The 21373-nt window shown below is 38.3% G+C and overlaps 1 protein-coding gene across 1 annotated transcript in view; it reads right to left on the minus strand.

The window, feature by feature from the left end:
- Positions 1–21373, minus strand: part of LRP2 (LDL receptor related protein 2) — a gene marked incomplete at its 5' end in the record, with an annotated part of 158131 nt that overhangs the window by 80144 nt on the left and 56614 nt on the right. The window contains 10 exons of the mRNA XM_015565782.1: positions 1450–1559; positions 5524–5667; positions 6632–6798; positions 10001–10129; positions 13119–13296; positions 14579–14807; positions 15829–16013; positions 16758–16969; positions 17751–17999; positions 19196–19573. Of these exons, the coding sequence (XP_015421268.1) occupies positions 1450–1559; positions 5524–5667; positions 6632–6798; positions 10001–10129; positions 13119–13296; positions 14579–14807; positions 15829–16013; positions 16758–16969; positions 17751–17999; positions 19196–19573 (1981 nt within the window). The remainder of the gene's footprint in view (positions 1–1449; positions 1560–5523; positions 5668–6631; positions 6799–10000; positions 10130–13118; positions 13297–14578; positions 14808–15828; positions 16014–16757; positions 16970–17750; positions 18000–19195; positions 19574–21373) is intronic.

Genomic DNA, 21373 nt, shown 5'->3' on the forward strand with positions numbered 1-21373 from the left:
GTCGAACGACCCTTTCACAGGGGTCACCTAAGACCATCGGAAAACACATACATAATTACATATTGTTTTTGTGATTTATCACTATGCTTTAATTATGTTCAATTTGTAACAATGAAATTGGGGGGTCACCACAACATGAGGAACTGTATTAAAGGGTCGCGGCATTAGGAAGGTTGAGAACCACTGGAATAGAGCTTCTCCCACTTTCTACCCACACTCCACTGCCCAAATGAAAGACAAATAAACTTCTATTTTCTTTGAGCCATTATACATTTTGGAGTTTGTTTCAATAGTTAACTGATCTTACATAACAGACCACCCAATAATGGGAGTTTGATGAATAAAAATGTTTGATGAATGAAAAATACATGTGTTTGAGTTTCAAAAGTAGAACTTTAAATCTAAGGTGTCCTTCTAGAAAGGATAACTGAAAACTAGGGCAAGTCAGCAATCATAGAATAGAATTTTTGCTTTTAGTAGCCTTTAAAATTGAGATTGATTTGCACATCATCCTTACTTGAAGCAGAAAGCTAATACAAATTACTTCTTCAGTTCCCTTCCAGGCCTGAGAATCTGCTGTCAAGCAGAAAATCAAAATACATGTGGGATGTTTTAAGTGTTTTTTTAAAAAAGTCAATGCTCTTATTTATAATTTATTATTCTAGTTTATAATACAGCATAAAATGAAATAACTAATCAAAGAGACCAGAGGACTCAAGTCCATATCACTAATTTCATCTTATCCTGTTCTCCCTGCCCCTGTCCTCTTCCACTCCAATCCTGACCAATCTTTCTGAAATACAGACTTGGTTCCATCACTTCCTTCCTCCAAATTCCCTGCTGGCTTCTTATTTCTCTAAAGAATCAAGTGCAACTCCTCAACATGACATGAAAGCTCTCCAAGATTTGTCCCCAAAAGCCTTTATCTGCTGTATCTCCCATCTGGTGAACTGCCCCCTGCTCTAAGCCTCTAGCTCCAGCTCTTTGCACAAGGACTATAAATACCACCCCCACACTTCTGCACCTTCAATGCTCAGTTGGCTTCAAGTACCACTCCCCAGTTGCAACCCATTCTCCACCTACTTAGAAGCCTTCTCTTCCTAAAAGGTCTTTTTCAAGTGTTATCTAACCCCTTAAAGTTTTCCACATTCACACAATCAGAATGTATTGCTCATTCTTATAATTCTATTTTTAAATCCCTGAAATTCTTACTTATTTGGAGTTAATCTTCAGTCCAATGTGCGTGAACAAAGAACAAAATATATATTATATCCTTCACATTAAATATACCACAGAGCTATTTCTCTTCCTCACTGAAATCTATATTATTCAAATATTAGCATATGACATCAGAAAATGTCCTAGGTCTGAAATCTTCCATTTTATCAGATCATAACCTTTACAAGAATGGTGCTATATAAAAGGCATGCGCTGTTTATTAACACTCACCCGTTAGCAGGATCAACAGTTATGCCAACTGGAAAACCAACTCCAAGAGCTGTCCCATCATTGGTAATCAATGTTTTTCTGTATCTGACATCTCCCCGGAGTGTCAAAACCTATAGCATAGAGCCACTTGTTAGAACTGGATTTCATAAGGGGAAAAAAAGAAAGCTGAGATGAAGGAGAACTTAAGACACAACGAATTCCAAAGCATGATTAGGGACAAATGGAGGTTATGGAGGAGGTTCAGTAATTCCTAATTGCATTTCTGGGCTCAAAGAAAATCCTCGCAATAGAAAATGAGAGCAAGAAAAGAAAAATCACCTCTCAAATTCCTATTTTCAATTCACCTAAATTTCAGGAAGGGAAATGTATATAAAGAAAAGACAGACTCAAATGGGGGGGAAAGAAAGAAACTACAAAAACTGCCTTTAGAAAAAGGAAATTCTGAAAGACAAATGGGAATCCCACAGCTCTCATGCATCCCAGTAACCAGACCAGAGCACCCAGTAGCCCATCACCACAAACACAGTGTGAATTCACGCAGACTTAAAGTGAATTCTGTTCCAAGTTAACAGTCTGAGTTAAAATACAGGAGTTCAAATCCCTGCCCTGCCAGCTCTGACTGTATGACCTGAGACAAGTAAATTTATCTAAACTTAGTTTCTTTGTCATTTCAATGTGGATGACAATGGCACCTTGTACATAGAGCTCACAGGACAATGAGGTAACACACACGTGGTAACTGGCACAAGTGTGTTTAATAAATGTTTCCTGTTTTCATATTGGTCCACTTAATGGGCTAATCCTATGAGGTAGATAACATTATGCCCATATTATAGAAAAAGAGGCCTAAAAGATTTAGTGTCTTTCCCAATGCTATCTATTTTTAATTATTATTGCTATTATGTAATAATCACAATGCTAAAGAACTCTGACATCACAGAGAAATATGGATTGCTGGACTAGAAGCAGTTTTTCTAGAAGCAAGGCTATTTTAATATGCACCTGAGATGGTCTGAGGGGAGAAACAAGTAGTAAATTAGAAAATGTCTGTTGATTTGCATGAAGGTGTTCCTATAAAATTGTTTTTCAGTGCAAATAATTATTTGTGTATCTGTGTTTATGTTTTTCTCTCTGTTGCTACATGTATTTCTCTCTCTCTTTCTCCCCCCACCCCACCCCCATACACACACACACACACACTTCTCTCTCTCTTTCACAGTTCTCTCTAAAATTTTCTCTTCTCTGATAACTTTCTTTTTCTCCTACTTGGACTAAGATAATTTTTCTCTTTTCAATTTGCCTCTTTCTACTATAATTTCTCTCCTTTTCCTAGGCCTACAGATCTCTTTATTTCAAAGGGAATTTCCTTCCTTGTTTTTTGGAATATGTCAAGCCATTCTGTCAGCTTCACTTTCCAGCTAAAAAATTGCTGTTAGTGAATGGGCTCACAGCTACCCCTAGTGGAAAACAGTTTCTCAAATGTTTCTCTTTTATCCTGAAATGAGAATTGAACCTGAATTACTCTTGTGCTGGAACGGATATTGTACAGGTAAACAATGAACACTATTCTTGTTTTCTTAAGCAAGCTAACTTTCTCCTGGAAGAGTCACAGTAGATATCACCAAAGGATAAAAACAATAAAAAGACTAGAAAGGCAATTTACCTTTGAATCATTATTGTCAGGGGTCTTTATGGATATTCTAAATATATTTGTGACTTGAGGGAATTAGGGCACTGGCTTCATAGGCCACCTTATTGTCATGAAGTACATTTCCTTATTGAGCTACTGACCCCATTTTACAGGTAAGGAAAGAGAGGCTCAGAGAAGATAAGTAATTTTCCCAAAGTCAAACAGCCTGTGAGGAAACACACTGCTCTCCCCAGTCACAAAATGCATCTTCATATCTCAGGGTTTTGAATAGAGTGTTTTTCTCTATCTTGGCTGCCTCTTCCCTACTTCTTCATTTGACAGAAATAAATATTGGTCATCCTTTAAGACTCAACAATAACCTCTGCCCCCAACCACACAACACTTTATATTCACTGCTGGTACCATACAGTACTTATCACACTGCAGCAAAAGTACTTATGTGTCTGGCACTCAGATGTGTAAATTATTCAAAAGCAGGAAAAAAATGTTTTGTTTATCTTTGAATGTCCAGAACTAACTATGGGACTGATCCATAGACATCATTTACTTGTGTTTGCTGAATGAATGGGCAAGCAAGCCAGACTCAAAGCAAGGCCTTTGGATTCCAGAGCAAATGATCTTTTCTCAGTACCTCACTGCATTGGGGAACAATTACAAACTTCAGGTTTATATGGATAAAGCAGCCTTACCCATACGGATGTCAACTGGTACCTCTCATCCTACCTAACACTGATAGAGAAGACACATTTCCTGCTAAACTCTCAGTCTAAAAGGGAAGGCCCCCATTAACAAGGCAAGAGACCAAGAGATAGAACAAGAGCAGATTGTCATTTGGAATTCAGACAGCTTTGCACTGAGTGGAGTCTAGAGAGATGTAAGTTCCATATTAAGGTTCTTGGGCTGTAAATTTTGCCCATGTTTTGATGGCAGGTGATATTTTCAGTTGACATTATGAACAAATATCTTCTGTCACTGACAAAGGGAGTTAAAATGGGGCCAATTGCTGGAGTTGTGATTTGTAACAGGGCAAAGTTAGAACACTTCTGAGTTAAGCCAAATTCTTAACGTCTATGGACTCAGATTGTTATTTTTAAAACAAAGGGCTTGCCCTTGCTGGTTTGGCACAGTGGATAGAGTGTCAGCCTGTGGCCTGAAGGGTTCTGGGTTCGATTCCAGTCAAGGGCACATGCCCTGGTGGTGAGCTCAATCCCCAGTAGGGGGTGTGCAGGAGGCAGCCAATCAATGATTCTCTCTCATCACTGATGTTTCTCTCTCTCTCCCTTCCTTTCTGAAATCAATAAAAATATATTTGTGGGGGAAAAACAAACAATGAAGGGCTTGAAACAGATGAGCCTCCAAGTTGCCCCTCATGTTAAGAGTTGATGATTCTACCCCGTTTAATTCTGGGGGATTAATGTTTGTGCATATTACAAATGTCCCACTCAATGTAAATGGTTACTACACTTGCCTGCGCTTGGGAATGTAGTGAAGATTAAATGAGATGATGTTTGTGGAAGCCCTTTGTAAATTGTAAAGCACTGGCTGACGTGAGCTCTTCCTGTCTGCTGGAAATTAGCCACTTGGTTGCTGTATGCCTTCCTCATCTGTAGTATTTCTCTTTCTGAATGTTCCAAAGAGAACATTCTTACTAGCTGGTGCCTAATCCAGCGCAGTGACTGTCACTTTACTCAGCCCTGCTAATTGGCCCTCTCACAAGGACCTCCCTTTGCTTTAGGAATTTTCACTTTCAAAATTATTATAAATTAATAACCCCGACCCCGACCCCACCCCCCCACACACACACACACGTTTCAACTTTGTCCCAGAGTGGAGAAAATCAATGCTAGTCAAGTTACTTCTGATCTACTTCATGTGATTTCATACCTACACCCCATCTAGAATTTCTTCTGGGAACTAGAGTAAAAAAGAACAGTTATCGCAGAGAGGAGAGTATCAAAGAAATCAGAATCAAGTTCCTACTTTCTGTTTCACTGTTAGAAAAACTATATTGGAGCCATAGAAAGATTTTCATCTTAGAACAGAGGTAACCTATAAATTAGGCTTACTACTAAAATAGCATTGAAGATTTGATGAGAAGAGATAGTGAAAATTCCCGGCTATTATAATCTTTCTTTTATGCTGAATTCTTACATCATTTTTACTTACTGTTTTTACAAAAATATCTCAAATCCTCCTAACAGGAACAAATTAGCATTGATATTTAGGAGGAAACAAAATAGGTCAGTAAAAAGTTTCAAAAACTTATTTTTAAGTTGGTTTTCTTCCTTAGCTTTGATACAAATATTTATTCGCTTTTGTTTCTGCTTAAAAATAATTTCAAAATTCCATGAAAGTATTTCCTGAGAATAGATTTTACATGAATCAGAAACACTCTTGTGTACAGAGTATTATGGAATCATTACCTCAATTGACTGAGTTCCAGGATTGGTGTAATAAAGGTTTCTTGATATCCAGTCTAAGGCCAGGCTCATAGAAGCGCCCAAACTAGACAGAGGAACAAACACAGTCCTGTTGGTGCCATCTGTCTTCACTCTGTGAATTTCACCCTAGAAAGAAAGACATGGAGAAGTGAGCTGTTTCAAGGCCACATCTTCTCCATGAAAACACTTCCTTCACTGCGGCTACTGCCAGCTGCTATGTCTCTTTAAACTCCTCAGACTTGCAGAAGAGGCCAAGGTTCAGCACCATTGGATGGCCTCACTGTGTACAATGCTAATGCCGCCACACTTTGAAAACACTGATTTTTAAGTGTGTCACGGGAATACACAAGGCTCACCATTCAGACTATCTCTGATACTGGCTACCGAGATTTATTTGTTAATTACCACGGGCCAGAGTCATAAAAATAAACCAAATCACAGGTGAGAATCAGGAGGCAGAAATATGTTTTGCATAGTGGGGAGAATAGCAAACACATAATCTTCTCTCTCTCTCCTCATTTGTATTCTCTTTGCCCCTTCCCCACCCTAAAGGGTGAGGAGGGGGCACAATGGGAAAGCGACTGGAGAAGTTTTCTTTTTATCCTCGAGGCAAAGATTTGAATGAAGGCTCCAGCAGTCACAACAAATGCTTTCCTGGAATCCCTAGGGAGCTCCTGCTTTTTGTCTTGAGTTGTGATCATTGTTGTTAGTCTAATATCTTCTACAAGCTTAAAGCTCCTTAAGAACAATCTTTGTGACTGCTGCTTCTAGGCATGTATTCTGCAATTGGAACCAGCTAGTTCAGTGCAGGGCAAACAGTAAGCACTTAATAAGTACTTGCTGCATGAATAAAAAATGCCCAATAGCTTAAGTGTGTTTATTATTCTAAAGCTAAAGTGTTTTCTGATCTTTGCTCCAGGACAACTTCCCATTTATATCCCTCACTGAATCAAAAAAATAATTTAGTGGTAATTTAGTGTTACTGGATCATTGACCTTTTATCCACCCAGCAAACGTTTGCCTATAAGGAGGTATCAGTGCAGGCTCTGTGAGAACAAGTTACAGATTTTGAATGGTATTCAAAACTTACTGGATTCTCAACCCAATAGATGAATTCCTCTGTATCATCAAATTCAACATCATAACCGTTCTGTATCCCTGATATAGGAACCATAGCATCATTGCTCTTCACCTCAGGATTAAGGGAGATTCCAAAAATTACACTGCGTCTTACAGTTATTAAGAAAGGTTGATCATCTGTGAAAATAGCAGAGTATCAGTCAAAATTATATCCCACTCTTCCCAGACACTTAGAGTAATGAAAGGCAGTGGATTGTTACCATTTTATGAAATAAAATATAATTGCAGCATTGCAGCAATAAATATAATGCACAATATATATTATATCCCAAACGGCAGTGACTATGTCTGATTTACTCACTATTATGTCCCCAGAGCCTGGTATATAATAATTGCCTAATAAATATTTGTAACTAAATGAATGATCACATAAATAAATAAATGTGTGGGTGCATAGGTGAATACATAAACAGTATCTCTCAAAAAGTATCTGTACATTGAAACTTAAACATCCTCATAATATTTTACTCAAACTATCAGTTCACTTAGTCTCCTTAATACAATGAAGTACTTTTTCAAAGATAATCTTATCCTAGCTATAGTCCCCTTATTGAAAAAAAGAAAATCTAAATGAATGAAATTTAAGAGTGGGTTTTGTTTTATCACTAGAGGCTCAAAGCACAAAATTCATGCACTGGCGGGGGGCGAAGAGGGGGGAGCGGGACGGGGGGTGTCCCTCAGCCCAGCCTGCCCCCTCTCACAGTCCAGGAGCCCTCAGGGGATGTCCTACTAACTGACGGCTTAGGCATGCTCCCTGTGAGCCTAAGCCACGTCTGGCCTCCCTCTGCAGGCTGATCAGGGGAAGGCACCACTCCCATCACCCTGCTGCTCCTGCCACTGCCAGCTGCCAAGGTGTTTTCATCAACATGGACTCCAGTCCCTTCACCACGAAAAAATGACAACTTTCTTTAGGCATTTTCAAGATGTGTCTTTCATAGGATATGACCTTTCTTTCTTTCTTTCTTTTTTATCCTCACCTGAGGATATGTTTCCACTGATTTTTAGAGAGCTTGGAAGAAAGAGGGAAAGACAGAGAGAAACATCAGTGTGAGAGGGACACTTCAATTGGTTGCCTCCTGCATGAGCCCTGACCTGGGCCCCGGCCAGGGAGGAGCCTGCAACCTAGGTACATGCCCTTGACCAGGAATCTAACCCAAGGTCAGTTGGTTTGCAGGCTGACACTCTAACCACTGAGCTTGCTGGCCAGGGCCATCTGCTTTTTCCCTTAACCTTATCACATAAGCATTTCCAAAGATATGCCAGACACAGAGTAAATACTATTGTAAAGGCTATTGAATATGTAGGTCAAGTAAAATGTTTTCATCTACAATTGTTAACAAGTTCTCTAAGCTTCTTGTTGAAAAAATGTGTAACTTTCAACACACATTGACACTTTGTTATCCAACTGGTACAGAGAAACCATTTGGGAAACTGAAAAATTTCCACCTCACTAAACTCAGCCCATGGAATTTTTGTGAAACAACCAAAGGTACTATGTAGAGTTGACATTTATCAATCACCATCATATAGTAATACTGATTACACCAATCCCCAATGCACAGTTCAAGAATCTGTGGTGAAAGAATGCTTTGTATCCAAAATGTCTATAGCCCAGTTTAATCTTCTGCTGAAAGACAATGAGGACACACTAAATTAAACAATGTCAGCAAAGATTAGCTTCATAATAAGTCTGAAGAAAAATTGCAAATGCCAATCCCTTTGTAAGCATTACCAATAATTAAAATCTTTCATCAGGAAAGTATCATTGTAAAATATTACATGGAATAAGCCTACATCTGCATAATCTGTAAACACCATAAATTTCCTAGACTCAGCATGTATTTTCCATTTGAAAACTAAATCTACCTCTAGATTAGGACTCTAGTTTCTCTTACTTTAGGAATTTTTTATCATTAAACATTCAGTTTGAACTTATGTACAGCCATTTTTATGAGTAGCAAAACACATTCACTCCTCTTCACTGAGAAATGAAAGAAACTTGAATTTATAACTCTTTAGATTTTTAAGCAAAGGCGAATGATTTTTTAAAATAATTTATTATAACCCTAGCCTAGCTGGTTTGGCTCAGTGGACAGAGTGTTGGCCTGCGAACTGAAGGGTCCTGGATTCCGTTCCAGTCAAGTGCACGTGCCCAGTTTGTGGGCTCCATCCCCAGTAGGGGGCGTACAGAAGGCAGCCAATCAATGATTCTTATCATTGATGTTTCTATTTCTCTCTCCTTCTCCTTGCCTCTCTGAAATCAATAAAAATGTATCTTTTAAATAGATCAAGTGAAAATTCCAGAAGAAATCTCTTTTGTAGATTGACTACATCTTTTCCTTTCTTTCTTACTCCCTAAAGTACTTAATATAACCCTTCACATATTCTTCAATCAACCCAGTAAAATATCTAGGATTAGATAAAGATTAAATTGCTCAAATAATCACTTAAAATATTTCATACAGTGGATGCATATTTTTAGAGTTTCAGATAATAATAGTAAAGGTATTGAAACTGGAGTGGGAAGACCTAAGCTACAACACTCATGATTGGCTATTGGCTATGAGAATAAAAATGAGATCAAGATCCTGAAAAATGAAGCCATACAGTAATGTCAAGACAAGTACCATATAATTTCACTCATAGGTAGAATTAATGAACTAAACAAGCAAAACAGAGACTGACATATAGATAGAGAGCAGGCTGACAGCTGTTGGGGATAGGGGTTGGGGGTTGTGTGGAGGAGTGAGGGGATTGAGAAAAAAAGAGAAAACTCATGGACATAGACAGTGGCAAAGTAATAGCTGGGGAGATGGACAATGGAGGGGGCACAGGGAGGATAAATAGGTATGGACACAGACTTGACTTGGGGTGGTGAACACACAATACAATATACAGATGATGTGTTGTGGAATTGTGCACCGGAAACCTGCATAATTTTGTTAACCAGTGTTACCGCAATTAATTCAATAAAAAAAGAAGAAAAAGACAAGACATTTTTTTAAAAAAAGAAGAATTTTGACTTAAGTGCAGAATTTGGAACTTTCAATTACCATAGCTTGTCTAACTGTAACCAGGTAAGAGAAAATGTGAGGCTAGGACTGTTGAATCACATGCACACATAATATTAGCTTTATATTCAGAAACTATAACAACTGAGTACTCAATTAAGTCGCCCCATACACATACACTCCCCAGATACTGCTGAATCAAAGGGAATGCAGCACACACTCCATCAGCAAGTGGTTTACAGCTTACACTGAATTGCACAGACGACGGCAAGGCCACCGTCCGGGCACACTTAAAGGGCATACTGTACCTCTCAGGCAAGTCACAGAATCATGAGAGAGACTCCATCCAGAGGGACAAGCACAGGAGTAAAGCTGTGGCCTCTTTGAGGAAAGCAGACATAGGTGGCTGCAGGGGGCAGAGGCACAGGAATTTACATCTGCAATAGAAAGAGAAGTAACCATTGCTGAATGGAAAAATCCCACATAGAAGTGTACAGAATGAATGGGCAAAGAAAATGTGACATATTTATATATACACATACACAGTGGAATATCATTCAGCCATAAAGAAAGGAAATCCTGCCATTTGCAACAACATGAATGGACCTTGATGGCATTATGCTAAGTGAAATATGATATATATCAGAAAAGATATACACTATATAATCTCACTTACATGTAAAATAAAAATGAACTCAGAGAAAACAGATCGGTGGTTTCCAGAATCAGAGGGTGGGGGTGAGTGAAATGGTGAAGGTGGTCAAAAGTATTAGCTTCCAGTGATAAGGCACATTAATTTTGAGGATGTAATACACGGCACGATGACTATAGTTAACAATACTGTACTGCATATTTGAACATGCTGAGAGTAGATCTTAAAAGTTTCATCACAAAAATGTTTTTGTAACTGTGTGTGCTGATGGATGTTCACTAACTTATTGTCATAATCATTTCACAAGATATACATATTTCAAATCTTGTTGTACAGCTAAAACTATTATATGTCAAATTATATCTCAATTTAAAGAAGTACATTTTTATTTTTATTTTTTGTTTTTGTTTTTTTTTATTGCTTAAAGTATTACAAAGGGTATTACATATGTGTCCTTTTTTTTCCCCACCCTTGACAATCCCCTGGCCTCCCCTACCCCCCAGTGTCTTATGTCTATTGGTTATGCTTATATGCATGCATACAAGTCCTTCGGTTTATTTTCAAACGTGCTCTGTCACACCATTATTGTCCCCCAGAGGCCCCTAGTATTTGAAGACACAAGTACACGAAGTTACCTCTGTAAGTCTGGGTATTTTCCTTGACTCCTTTGGCCTTCCCTAACACCCAGCTTTCATCATAAAACTCATAAGAGGCAAAGACGGAGGAGTGACTTGCCCAAGGTTACAGATCAATCCTGTCAATACCGGATTATGAACTAATAGCCACTGAGTAATCCTGAGCTTAGTATGGAAATATGATGCTAAGTATTATTGTCTCCTGGCCTGACCTAAAAGAGACCTTTTCACATTAAATGAAATCAAGGTGTGTGTCCCTATGTGACCTTTACAATTACGCACTGTTGACCAAATTTGATTACATAACAATCTTTTATTTTTCTAATGATGACATCTTTGTGTGTCTCTGCTCCTTGACAAGAGTGATCCTGTGTGTATCCCAAGCTCACAGGATGTTCTCCAGACCTTACATGTTCTTATCACATACCTTGTCAGATCTATTCATCCATTCATTCGCTCCAAAATGTTAAGCCTTCACTATATACCCACACACTGGGAATACTGTAAACATGGGACGGATATTCTAGCAAAGGAGGCAGAACTAAACTCATAAATTGTATGATTTCAGGAGGTAGGAGAGAGTAAAAGGAGAATAAATGGTGACGGAAGGAAACTTGACTTGGGGTGAACACACAATACAATATGCAGATGATATATTAGAGAATTATACACCTGAAATCTGTATAATTTTATTAAGCAATGTCACACCAATAAATTCATAATAAATAAATAAATAAATAAACAATTCTGAGTGCCAAACCAGTGTGGTTCAGTGCTTGAGCATCGACCTAGGAACCAAGAGATCACAGTTCGATTCCTGCTCAGGGCACATGCCCAGGTTTCAAGCTTCATCCCCAGTAGGAGGCATGAAGGAAGCAGCCGATCAATGACATTTCTCTCTCATTGATGTTTCTATCTCTCTATCCCTCTCCCTCTCTCTAAAAATCAATCAATAAATATATATTTTTTAAGTTAAAAATATAAATAAATAAATTGTGTGATTTCAGAATATGAGGATAAACAGCAAAATAACTATGAGAAGGGAAGGTTATTTTAGATAGGGTGATTGAGAGCCAGCAGGAGCATTTAACAGAATCCTAAATGACATGAAGGAGCAACTGATGCGGAAATCTAGAGAAGAGATATTCCAGGCAGGGGGAAGAGCTGGTGCAAAAGTTCAGAGGTAGGGCCCGACCAGCATGGCTCAATGGTTGAGCATTGATCTATGAACCAGGAGGTCACCGTTTGATTCCAGGTCAGGTTGTGGACTCAATTCCCAGTGTGGGTGTGCAGGAAGCAACCAATCAAAGATTTCTCTCATCATTGATGTCTCTCTCTCTCTCTCTCTCTCTCTCTCTCTCTCTCTCTCTCTTTCTCCCTTCCTCTCTGAAACCAATAAAGATATTAAAAAAGAAAAGAAAAAGATACAATGACTTAAAGATACGATCCCTGGGAGGCAGGTGGGCCTAAGGCAGGCATAAACTCTGCAAAAAGTTCAGAGGTGGGAAGTTGCCTGGTATGCTTCAGGACACAATGAAATGCAATGAAATCCAATGTGACAAGAGTAAGTAAGTGGGAGAAGAGACCAGGGAGATAGCAGGGGCCAGATTCTGAATGTGATGAGAATCCACTGCAGAGTTATGAGGAGAGAAGAGTGACTTATTCCTCCTCACACTACCAAAGTCAAATTTTTAAATCACCTCTCCACCTACACCAGGCACTCCAGGAAGATGGGGTAGCCACAGCAGAGCACCTACAGGGCAATGGTGCCATAATAAAGAAGTCCTAAAAATAGGTGGTAGTGATAAAAGGGACTGTGTATCTGGTCTATGCTGTATTTGTCAGCGGAGGAAATTGAGACTCAGAAAATTCACAGAAGCAGTAGCCAATTGCTAAATAAAATGATACAATTTAGACCTGCTGCTGTTACATACAAGATTTGAGTTTTAAATCACCTCTCCACCTACACCAGGCACTCCAGGAAGTAATGGTAAATAAAAGTAATGGAAATGTTAGGACAAGGGTCGTTGGTAAAGTGGAAAGGAAAATTCATTGCATTTTCCATTTCCAGAATAAGTGTTTTCCAAGCTATTTTCAGGCAGAGTGTTTCTCTGTCTCTCTCAATTGTCTCTCATTTACCATTCGGCTGTTTTGCAGGATGAACCGCAACAATCCCAAGAGGCTGGTGCACATTATAGATGACAATGGAATGTTGCCCTCCATGCCACTTGTTGGCTTGAGTGACCTGCTCAGTTGCTCGGTCAGTCCAGTACACGGAATCTTCAAAGACGGTCAGGGCATAGGGATGCCGCAGAATCTGCGAGGCAGAAGAGAACAATGAGATCTCCCCCAGAAATAAAAACCAAGAGAAACAAAGTAGAAAAGGATGCTAAATAGATGGTTTCCTTTAGCATGTAACCTATAGTAATAAAAGCGTAATATGCAAATCAACCAAACAGCAGAACGACCGTCCAGACGACCACGCTAAGACACGCACTGGCACCAGGCCAGCCAAGGCGCGTGCGATGTGATTCGTCGGGGGCCCACCATTGCCCCACGATTGCCCTGCAGAGGGAGGCCCAGGCCACCCTTTGAGGGGTGGTCGATCAGGGGCTTTGGGGAACCAGGGAACCAGAAGCAGAAGCAGGCAGTGCCAGGACAAAGTGGGTGTAGGCAGGGGGCAGGGCCAAAAGGCAGCCAGGGCCACGGCCACGAGGGCCCCAGCAACCGGGGCTGCAAATGCCTACCCTTGCATGAATTTTGTGCATCGGGCCTCTAGTTATTTAATAAAAACACAGGGAAGTCACTGTTCAAGAGACAGACCAAAATTATACTGCTTGACCTATCTCCCATTATACCACTCATAATCCTTTCTCATGCATGTGTCATTTAGTCCTCATTTTTACTCTGGTAATTACACTGGGCACCCATTTACAAACGAAAGCAAAACTGAAGCACAGAAAGTGAAGTGCCAGGTCTGGGGTCCCCACCACCCCATTATCATCTCTCCTTCTCCAGTGCAGTTCCCACTGTCTTGTTCTGCCACTCACAGGTGTACATAAATCTGATACAGCTTAGATGCATATTTTCTGAAGGTGGAGAGGCCCTCCCGGGTCTCTTCAAGTCACAAGACTGTAAATAATGACAATCTTAAATAGAAGTCATTAATAGTTCTTTGGGAAAAAAAATACATTTTCTGTATTTTACCATAACTTGTGAGAATAAAATCCACAGAATTTCCTAAATAAAAATACAAAGCACATAACAGGCTATGATTAATTGAGAATGTAAATATAATTAAATTGTTACTATTTGTTTAACACTTTTTAAAGGTACAGAAGCAACAGATTAGCACCTACAAATCAACTAAATTACACGAGCAATCTGACCATGAACTAAAATAAAAATACGTATTTTCAGTTAGTAAAAAAAAAAAAAAAAAAAAGATGGATTGGCCCTTATTCCTGTTAATATTCCCTGGATTGAGCATGCAATGTCTGTAACACAAAAATTAAGTTCTTCATATTCTTGTTATTCTGTCTGCTTTCCACTCAAGTCACTATTATAGTTTCCGGGTTTTTTCCTCACTACCAACTTACCAAATCACTGGCTATCACCTGCCTCCGATGTTGTCCATCATAGTCACAAAAATCTAAGTAATCAAGATAGGCATCCAAGAAGTAGAGCAGTCTGTTGGGGTAGTCAATAGTTAAGCCATTGGGCCATAAAATCTTGTCTTGGACAATAACAGTGCGTGAACTGCCGTCCATGCTGGCTCGCTCAATACGAGGGTGATGGCCCCAGTCAGACCAGAACATCAGATGTTCACTGTGAAAAGAAACTAGTTACCAATAGGACAGAACATATTTCAACACAGAAAAATAACTGTCCTCTCAAGTAAAGGGCATCATATACACCCTCTACTTAAAATAACTCATTTCCAGTTCAGAATATATGCACAGAGCTTACTCTTTCCTCTGAGCATTGCAAAGGAAAACTAAATATGATGCAACCATAAGTCACCTAGGTGTTTTCTATAATGTTCATAAAACATGCAGTACATTATAACTCTGAAATGTCTCAATGTCAATTCATGTTTCTGTACAATCCAAAAATATTGGATCTAGAAAAATCCATCTGTCCTTGACTTTCTACCCTGTCATGTTTAAGAGGGTCAATTTATTTCTCATCAGAGATTCATCATAAATTTCACTGGAGTTGAATCTCTGCAATATCTAGAAGTCTGTATCACACTGAACATAATTTGCCCAACTCGTCACCCTGCAGACAAGAATCTAAGAGAATCTAAGCAAATTCAAGAGAGGAGGCCTGCAGAGGTTTCTAAGCATGTGGGAGAATATCTTTTTCTTCCCTTTAGGAACAACAGGAAAAAATTTTCTCCCTTGTATTACATTAAAGGGAACTCTAGGAAATAGCATGAAACCAAAGCAGAAAAATCTGGCTTTTATTATTTTTTTTTTTAATGAAACCATGAGGTATCAAAGTTATAGCAAGCTGGCCCATCTACGGCATATTACTGTATACATTCATTAGAAATTTAATTATATAATTCTACAACAATCATGTCAACAATTGTATTGCCAAGCTAATAAATCAATGCAATCTGAAAGTGAACAATCAATTGCCCTTGTGTACTTTATGGCAAACACTATTAAAGATAAAGAAATGATAGCAACAACCAGTTGGATGCCTACCACTTCTATAGAGAAGTTTAAACAACAGGTCATTTTAAATTGTATAATATGCATATCAGTGACATCATCCTCCTATTATTATTCCTTCATGATAATCATGTCAGGGCAAGATCATTGGGAAAAAAAAGTCTTACCTAAGTCTGGGATCTAATGCTAGTCCCCTCGGCATTGTTACATTTTCACTAATCAGCACAGTCCTGTGGCTACCATCCAGTTTAGAGACTTCAATTGTTTGCAGAGCATAGTTTGTCCAGTAAAGATTGCGACCCACCCAATCTACCACAAGGCTTTCAGTCATGGTGGTGCCACTGTCAAGTACCTAAAGACAAAATTGAATAAAGAGTGAATTCTAAAGGGAATGGGTGATAACATGAAAATCTGGAATACGGCATCTAAGTTGCTTGTGAGCATTATAAAATTTTGTCATCCCTTATAGATAACTACTAATCAACACTACATTTTTATAGGAAAAACATACAAGATTTTGTAGAATTGATTGGACTAGTGTGTAGTTTCATTTTGGTTTCAAAGTGTTTCCAATTAACAAAAGCTCTATCCATTCTCTAAACTGGCAATCCTATGAAAATTTATAATGCCAAGGTACCAAAAGTAACATCTTGATTAAGTGCTAATGATTATAAAATAAAGTTCTGAGGGGCAGAGGAAGCATATCTATCAAAGGTCAAGAAACAAACTGGGAGATAGACTGAACAACATAATTAAATTAAAACTATGAAAAGCAACCTCTTAACTCCCCTGGCGCTTCCTTCTGCTCTCATACACGAGAAAAAAAATTGCAAAGGGAACCTCATAGATTTTGTGAAGTCTCTACATCACGTGACCTGGAATTCAAAATAATGGATCTGCCTTCAGAGACCACTTCCTTATCTAAAACATGCATAGATTTGGAGTTGTGAATGTCCAGGCCTCTTGGGTACAATACCACCCAAAGGCAAATATGAGAGCTACCTAGTACACAGTAGGATCTTCTCTCACTGGAGAGTAATAGCAAAGAGAACCACGACAGTGGAATTAGGCCAAAGGTCAGTAGAAATGTACTTACTAGTTTTCTGTCTGTTCCATTTTGAAATGCACTCCAGATTTTGCCCTGAGTTCCATCAGACCAAAAGACACGACCACTGACAGAATCAAAATCAACAGCTACAATGTGAGAACCACCCTCGATAAGTGCATAGATATTGTGGACCTGGGAGGTGATATTGTCAGCAATAATTTGGTTCTGACTTGCCACAAGTAACAGAAGACTTTCAGATGCTGTCGAAGAAGAAAATGCAAAAATGTCACTGATTCTGGAAGAAAACAAAGCTAAAGCATCTCAAATATTTGATGAAATGCTTTTGGTAACAGAGGAAGATGTAATTCCAAACTATAGTAATGGCGAAAAACAAAAATCTCTATAAAAATTTTTTTAATCATTCCATGCCTTGCCTAAATACTTAGCTGATTTTCATGAGTATTTAAAATAAGCTTTTTCTGATATATTTTTCTTCCTTTAATTATATTGTCTAAATATCAATATGGAGTAAACTATACTTGCATTCTTCCTATTTCTAGTTACTTTTATACTTTGCTTATCTTCTTTCCTAAATTATAGGCTTCTTGAAAGCAGGAATCATGTCAAATAATTTTTCCAAAGGCATTCAGCTGTGTCAGAGGCGTCTAATTATCTCACAATATCCCCTCTACTTTGTTTTAGCCCTCCTTTATTTGGTCATTTAAAGCAGCTGAATTAATATCCTAATATATAGTGTAATCACTTTCACATAATAGAAATTGAACTAATATTGGGCAAATTGAATGCATTATGCTCATTATATAAAGATATTTAAATAATGTAAAAAACATTTTGATATTATTCTAAATAATTTTAAAAAGCATCTTCTACTGTATATGTTTTGACCTCCATTTTCCAAAGTACAAGATCCATCATTTGACTCCTAATCAACATTTCCAAATATCTATATAACACATTTGATCTTAAGCTTTGGGGTATGTTGTTAACTAGAGTTAGTTCACTTTCAAGTTCAGTCATTACCTGTAACTTTGCAAGTCTTCCCATCAGTGTCTAACATGTATTCTTTATCACACCAGCACCGGAAAGAACCTCTTGTATTATAACAATGCTGGCTACAAAAGCCTGGATTATCACATTCATCTATGTCTTCACAGGTCTTAGAATCATTAGCAAGCAGGTATCCCAATGGACATAGACATTGAGCCCCAAAGGGCCCTTGAACACACTGGTGAGTACAACCAGCATTTAAATTTGAGCAGCTCTCCTGGTCTAGAATAAAGAAAGAGAATAAGAAAGGGGAAAAGTGAGGAATCTTTGCTTCTTTGGTTCACCCTACTGCAAATATTTGTCATATAGTCTAAGGCTATCTTCAGCATAATACCTAGGTAAGAGCTGAGAGCAGCACTCACTTGCATGAACTCCACAGGCTAGTCAGTGTCTGCTCTGATAGACCTAAGGATTTACTATTCTTCACATCCATTGGACTTGGACCATTTTCTTCGCTACACCCCTCTATTATAATTCCATTTAGTCCAATGTGAGAAACTTGAGGAAATATTGGTGACATCAAGAAACACAACCATCATTGATCAAGCATGCAAATACACCTAACTTACTTCTCATTTGCTTTCTGTTATTCTTCTACCCATATAGAAATAGAAGATAAGACTGACATTATGAGCAAGGGCTGGAAGGTTTATGGAAGTGAATAAATGGAAGGGGAAAGGCAGTTGGAACACTAGAGAGCACAGGTCCACAAACATCATTCTTTAGTTTCAGGGCCAAAACAGCAATGCCTGAAGCCACCCAAACATAGCTCACATGCCTGGAAATGCAAATGCCCTCTATTTCCATGTAACTTATTACAAGAGTGATGGTACAAAACATGCACTAGAAGGGGAAGTAAGTCAAATTGATTAGAACATTTTCAGCACAAACACAACACATATAAAATCATAAAAAGAAAAAATACTTTGCAATCGTACCTGGCTGAGGTTCATCTGAGAGTGAGCATTGATTAAAGAGGGAAGAAAGAAAGGACAGTAATTAGGATTACATGCCAATCACAGAATTCTAATCACAGCAAACACAAATCCCTGGACTTCATTTGTTTTGTGACAAGTTCTGATTGAAATTAGAAAATATTAAAGTTAGAAACTTTTGAGTCCATTACCAATAGAACCAAATTTAATTAGAGAATCTAATGGCCTCAGTTAGACTTATTTTTTTAATGATTACATAAAAAGAAGTACAAACACAGAACCAAATGCAGAGGATTTAATGAGAAATATTATCCAGTGATGATTTATTTGAATCATGATGCTTATCCCTACACAGATTTGAACTCAGAGAGGAACTGAAATCCCTTCCTCAAAAGCTACATGGTGATTATGACAATGGTGATGCACAGCAGGCTGCCGGTCAGAATGAACTGATGGCCAGTAAACTGTGGTCAGGGAACTTACTGCAAAGTGGGGATTCATCTGTCCCATTGGGGCAGTCAGGGACGCCATCACATACTGCAGTCAGATTCACGCAGATGCTATGGCCAGGGCACTGCCATTGCCAATTGGGACAGTGAAAGGCTTGAGTAGGGCAGTCCTTCTCGTCACTCATATCCCTGCAGTCATTGTCCCCATCACAGACCCACTCTTTGTGGATGCAGTTTCCATTGGCACAAAGAAAATGGGATGGAGAGCAGGTCTTGAGCACACAGCCATTGTGCTCATCAGATCCATGGATGCAGTCTGGATGCCCATCACACTCCCAGATCCCTGGAATGCAGAGACCATCTGATTGGCACTGAAATTCATCTTGGTGGCACATACCGGGAGGCCTGGTTGCTAAAAGAAAAGCATGGGGAAGATAGGCTTGTGAATGCAATTAATAACTCCTTTTATATAATCCCTATAGGAAATGGTTTTGGATCAATGATAGGTTTATAATAACGACTAAAATAAATATTAAAATGTAAAAATGATACACAGCGTACCCTCCAACATTGTGGTAAATAGAAACCTTTATGTGTCTGGTTCGTTGATCTGACAACAAAGAACATGATGCACAGCTCTCGAATAGAAGATAAATTCCCTCAGTCAAAAGAACATTCTATTTCCTGCATTTCTTATGTTCATTCAATTACAGAATAAATCATAAAATACAACTGTCTCTTTATTAAAGAATCACCAGAGCATTTCAATTGTACTTAATTAGCTATGGTTACTTGGAATTTCATGTGTTCAATAATACATTTGGATGTCATAATTATTCCTCAAATAAGCTGTATCCGATTAAACCAGCACACATTAAGCAAAAGGTGACAGCCCTTAATTCTTTGCAAAGTTTCCACAGTTCATCAAGTAATTCTTGAGAGATAAGAACTGTCTCCCTATTTCACAGGGGTAAGCCCTCCTACCCACAAACCCCCAGGAACCTAGAAGGGCAACAGCAAGTCATTAGTACCTGGAACTGTAACCTCAGATGATCACAGAAGTCTATGTTTCAATGTGACATAGGAAAATCAGTGACTAAGAATGTCTGGGTGGGGTGCACACCTATAAAGCATGTAACCATTTTATTTAACTTTTCTTTTTATCCATAGATTTAAGCACTTCTTTTCTGATTGAGTAGAACTGACAGAAACCTACTTTTTATGGTCCAAAATACCATTATTCAAAAAAATACCATTATTCAAAAAAATACCATTATTCAAAAAAATGACTACTTCACTGACAATTTTTGTACAAGTTTAAAATCCATGTAACACAAAAAGTAGGCAATTGCAAACACTGTACATTATAGGTTTCCAGCCTTTGTAGACTGTAGGTCTGTCAATTTATATTCCACTAAGTTTTCTTTGAACCCTCTGAGCAGAAGGAATTTCTATTCTCTGAGCCTTCATAGAATTTTATCTGTATCATTTCTAAGGCCCTTCTAACTAACCACCTTGCTTTATTATCTCTTACTTTCTATAATTACTCTGACTAGACTTTACAGACAAATACTTAACATATATATCTTAGCAGATATTCAACCAAAAAACACTGAAAGAATAAATTCATTAGAGTCAATATCTAATTCTGCTCCATATCACATCCATACCATGATTTGACTCTACATTGAAATTTAAAAGAAACCATTAAAACAGCTTTTTATATGCTAAGTCTCAAAAATCTGAGACACACTAATTTGGGATAACCTAGAAAAACTTAGTAGTAAAAACAAAAATATCTAAGAAATAGTTAAACTACCTAAGAAACTATGTGAAAGTTCCCATTTATACAACTAATTCACAAATCATAAATCATTACTTGGTAATGTGTTGGCAACTTCATTATTTGTTTCATACTGCATTCCTTCGAAAATACTTTATAATTCAGACTGTCTTCCCTCTGGTTTGTCTGAGCTAGAGAAAATCTGTGGTAATATCAGTGCTGTTAGAATGAAGTGATTCCTCTTGTGCACTGCTGGTGGGAATGCAGACTGGTGCAGCCACTATGGAAGACAGTATGGAGTTTCCTCAAAAAACTGAAAACGGAACTCCCATTTGACCCTGTGATCCCACTTCTAGGAATATATCCCAAGAAACCAGAACCACCAATCAGAAAGGAGATATGCACCCCTATGTTCATAGCAGCACAATT

The sequence above is a fragment of the Myotis davidii genome, unplaced genomic scaffold, assembly GCF_000327345.1.
Source record: "Myotis davidii unplaced genomic scaffold, ASM32734v1 scaffold59, whole genome shotgun sequence".
NCBI classification, from domain to species: Eukaryota; Metazoa; Chordata; class Mammalia; order Chiroptera; family Vespertilionidae; genus Myotis; species Myotis davidii.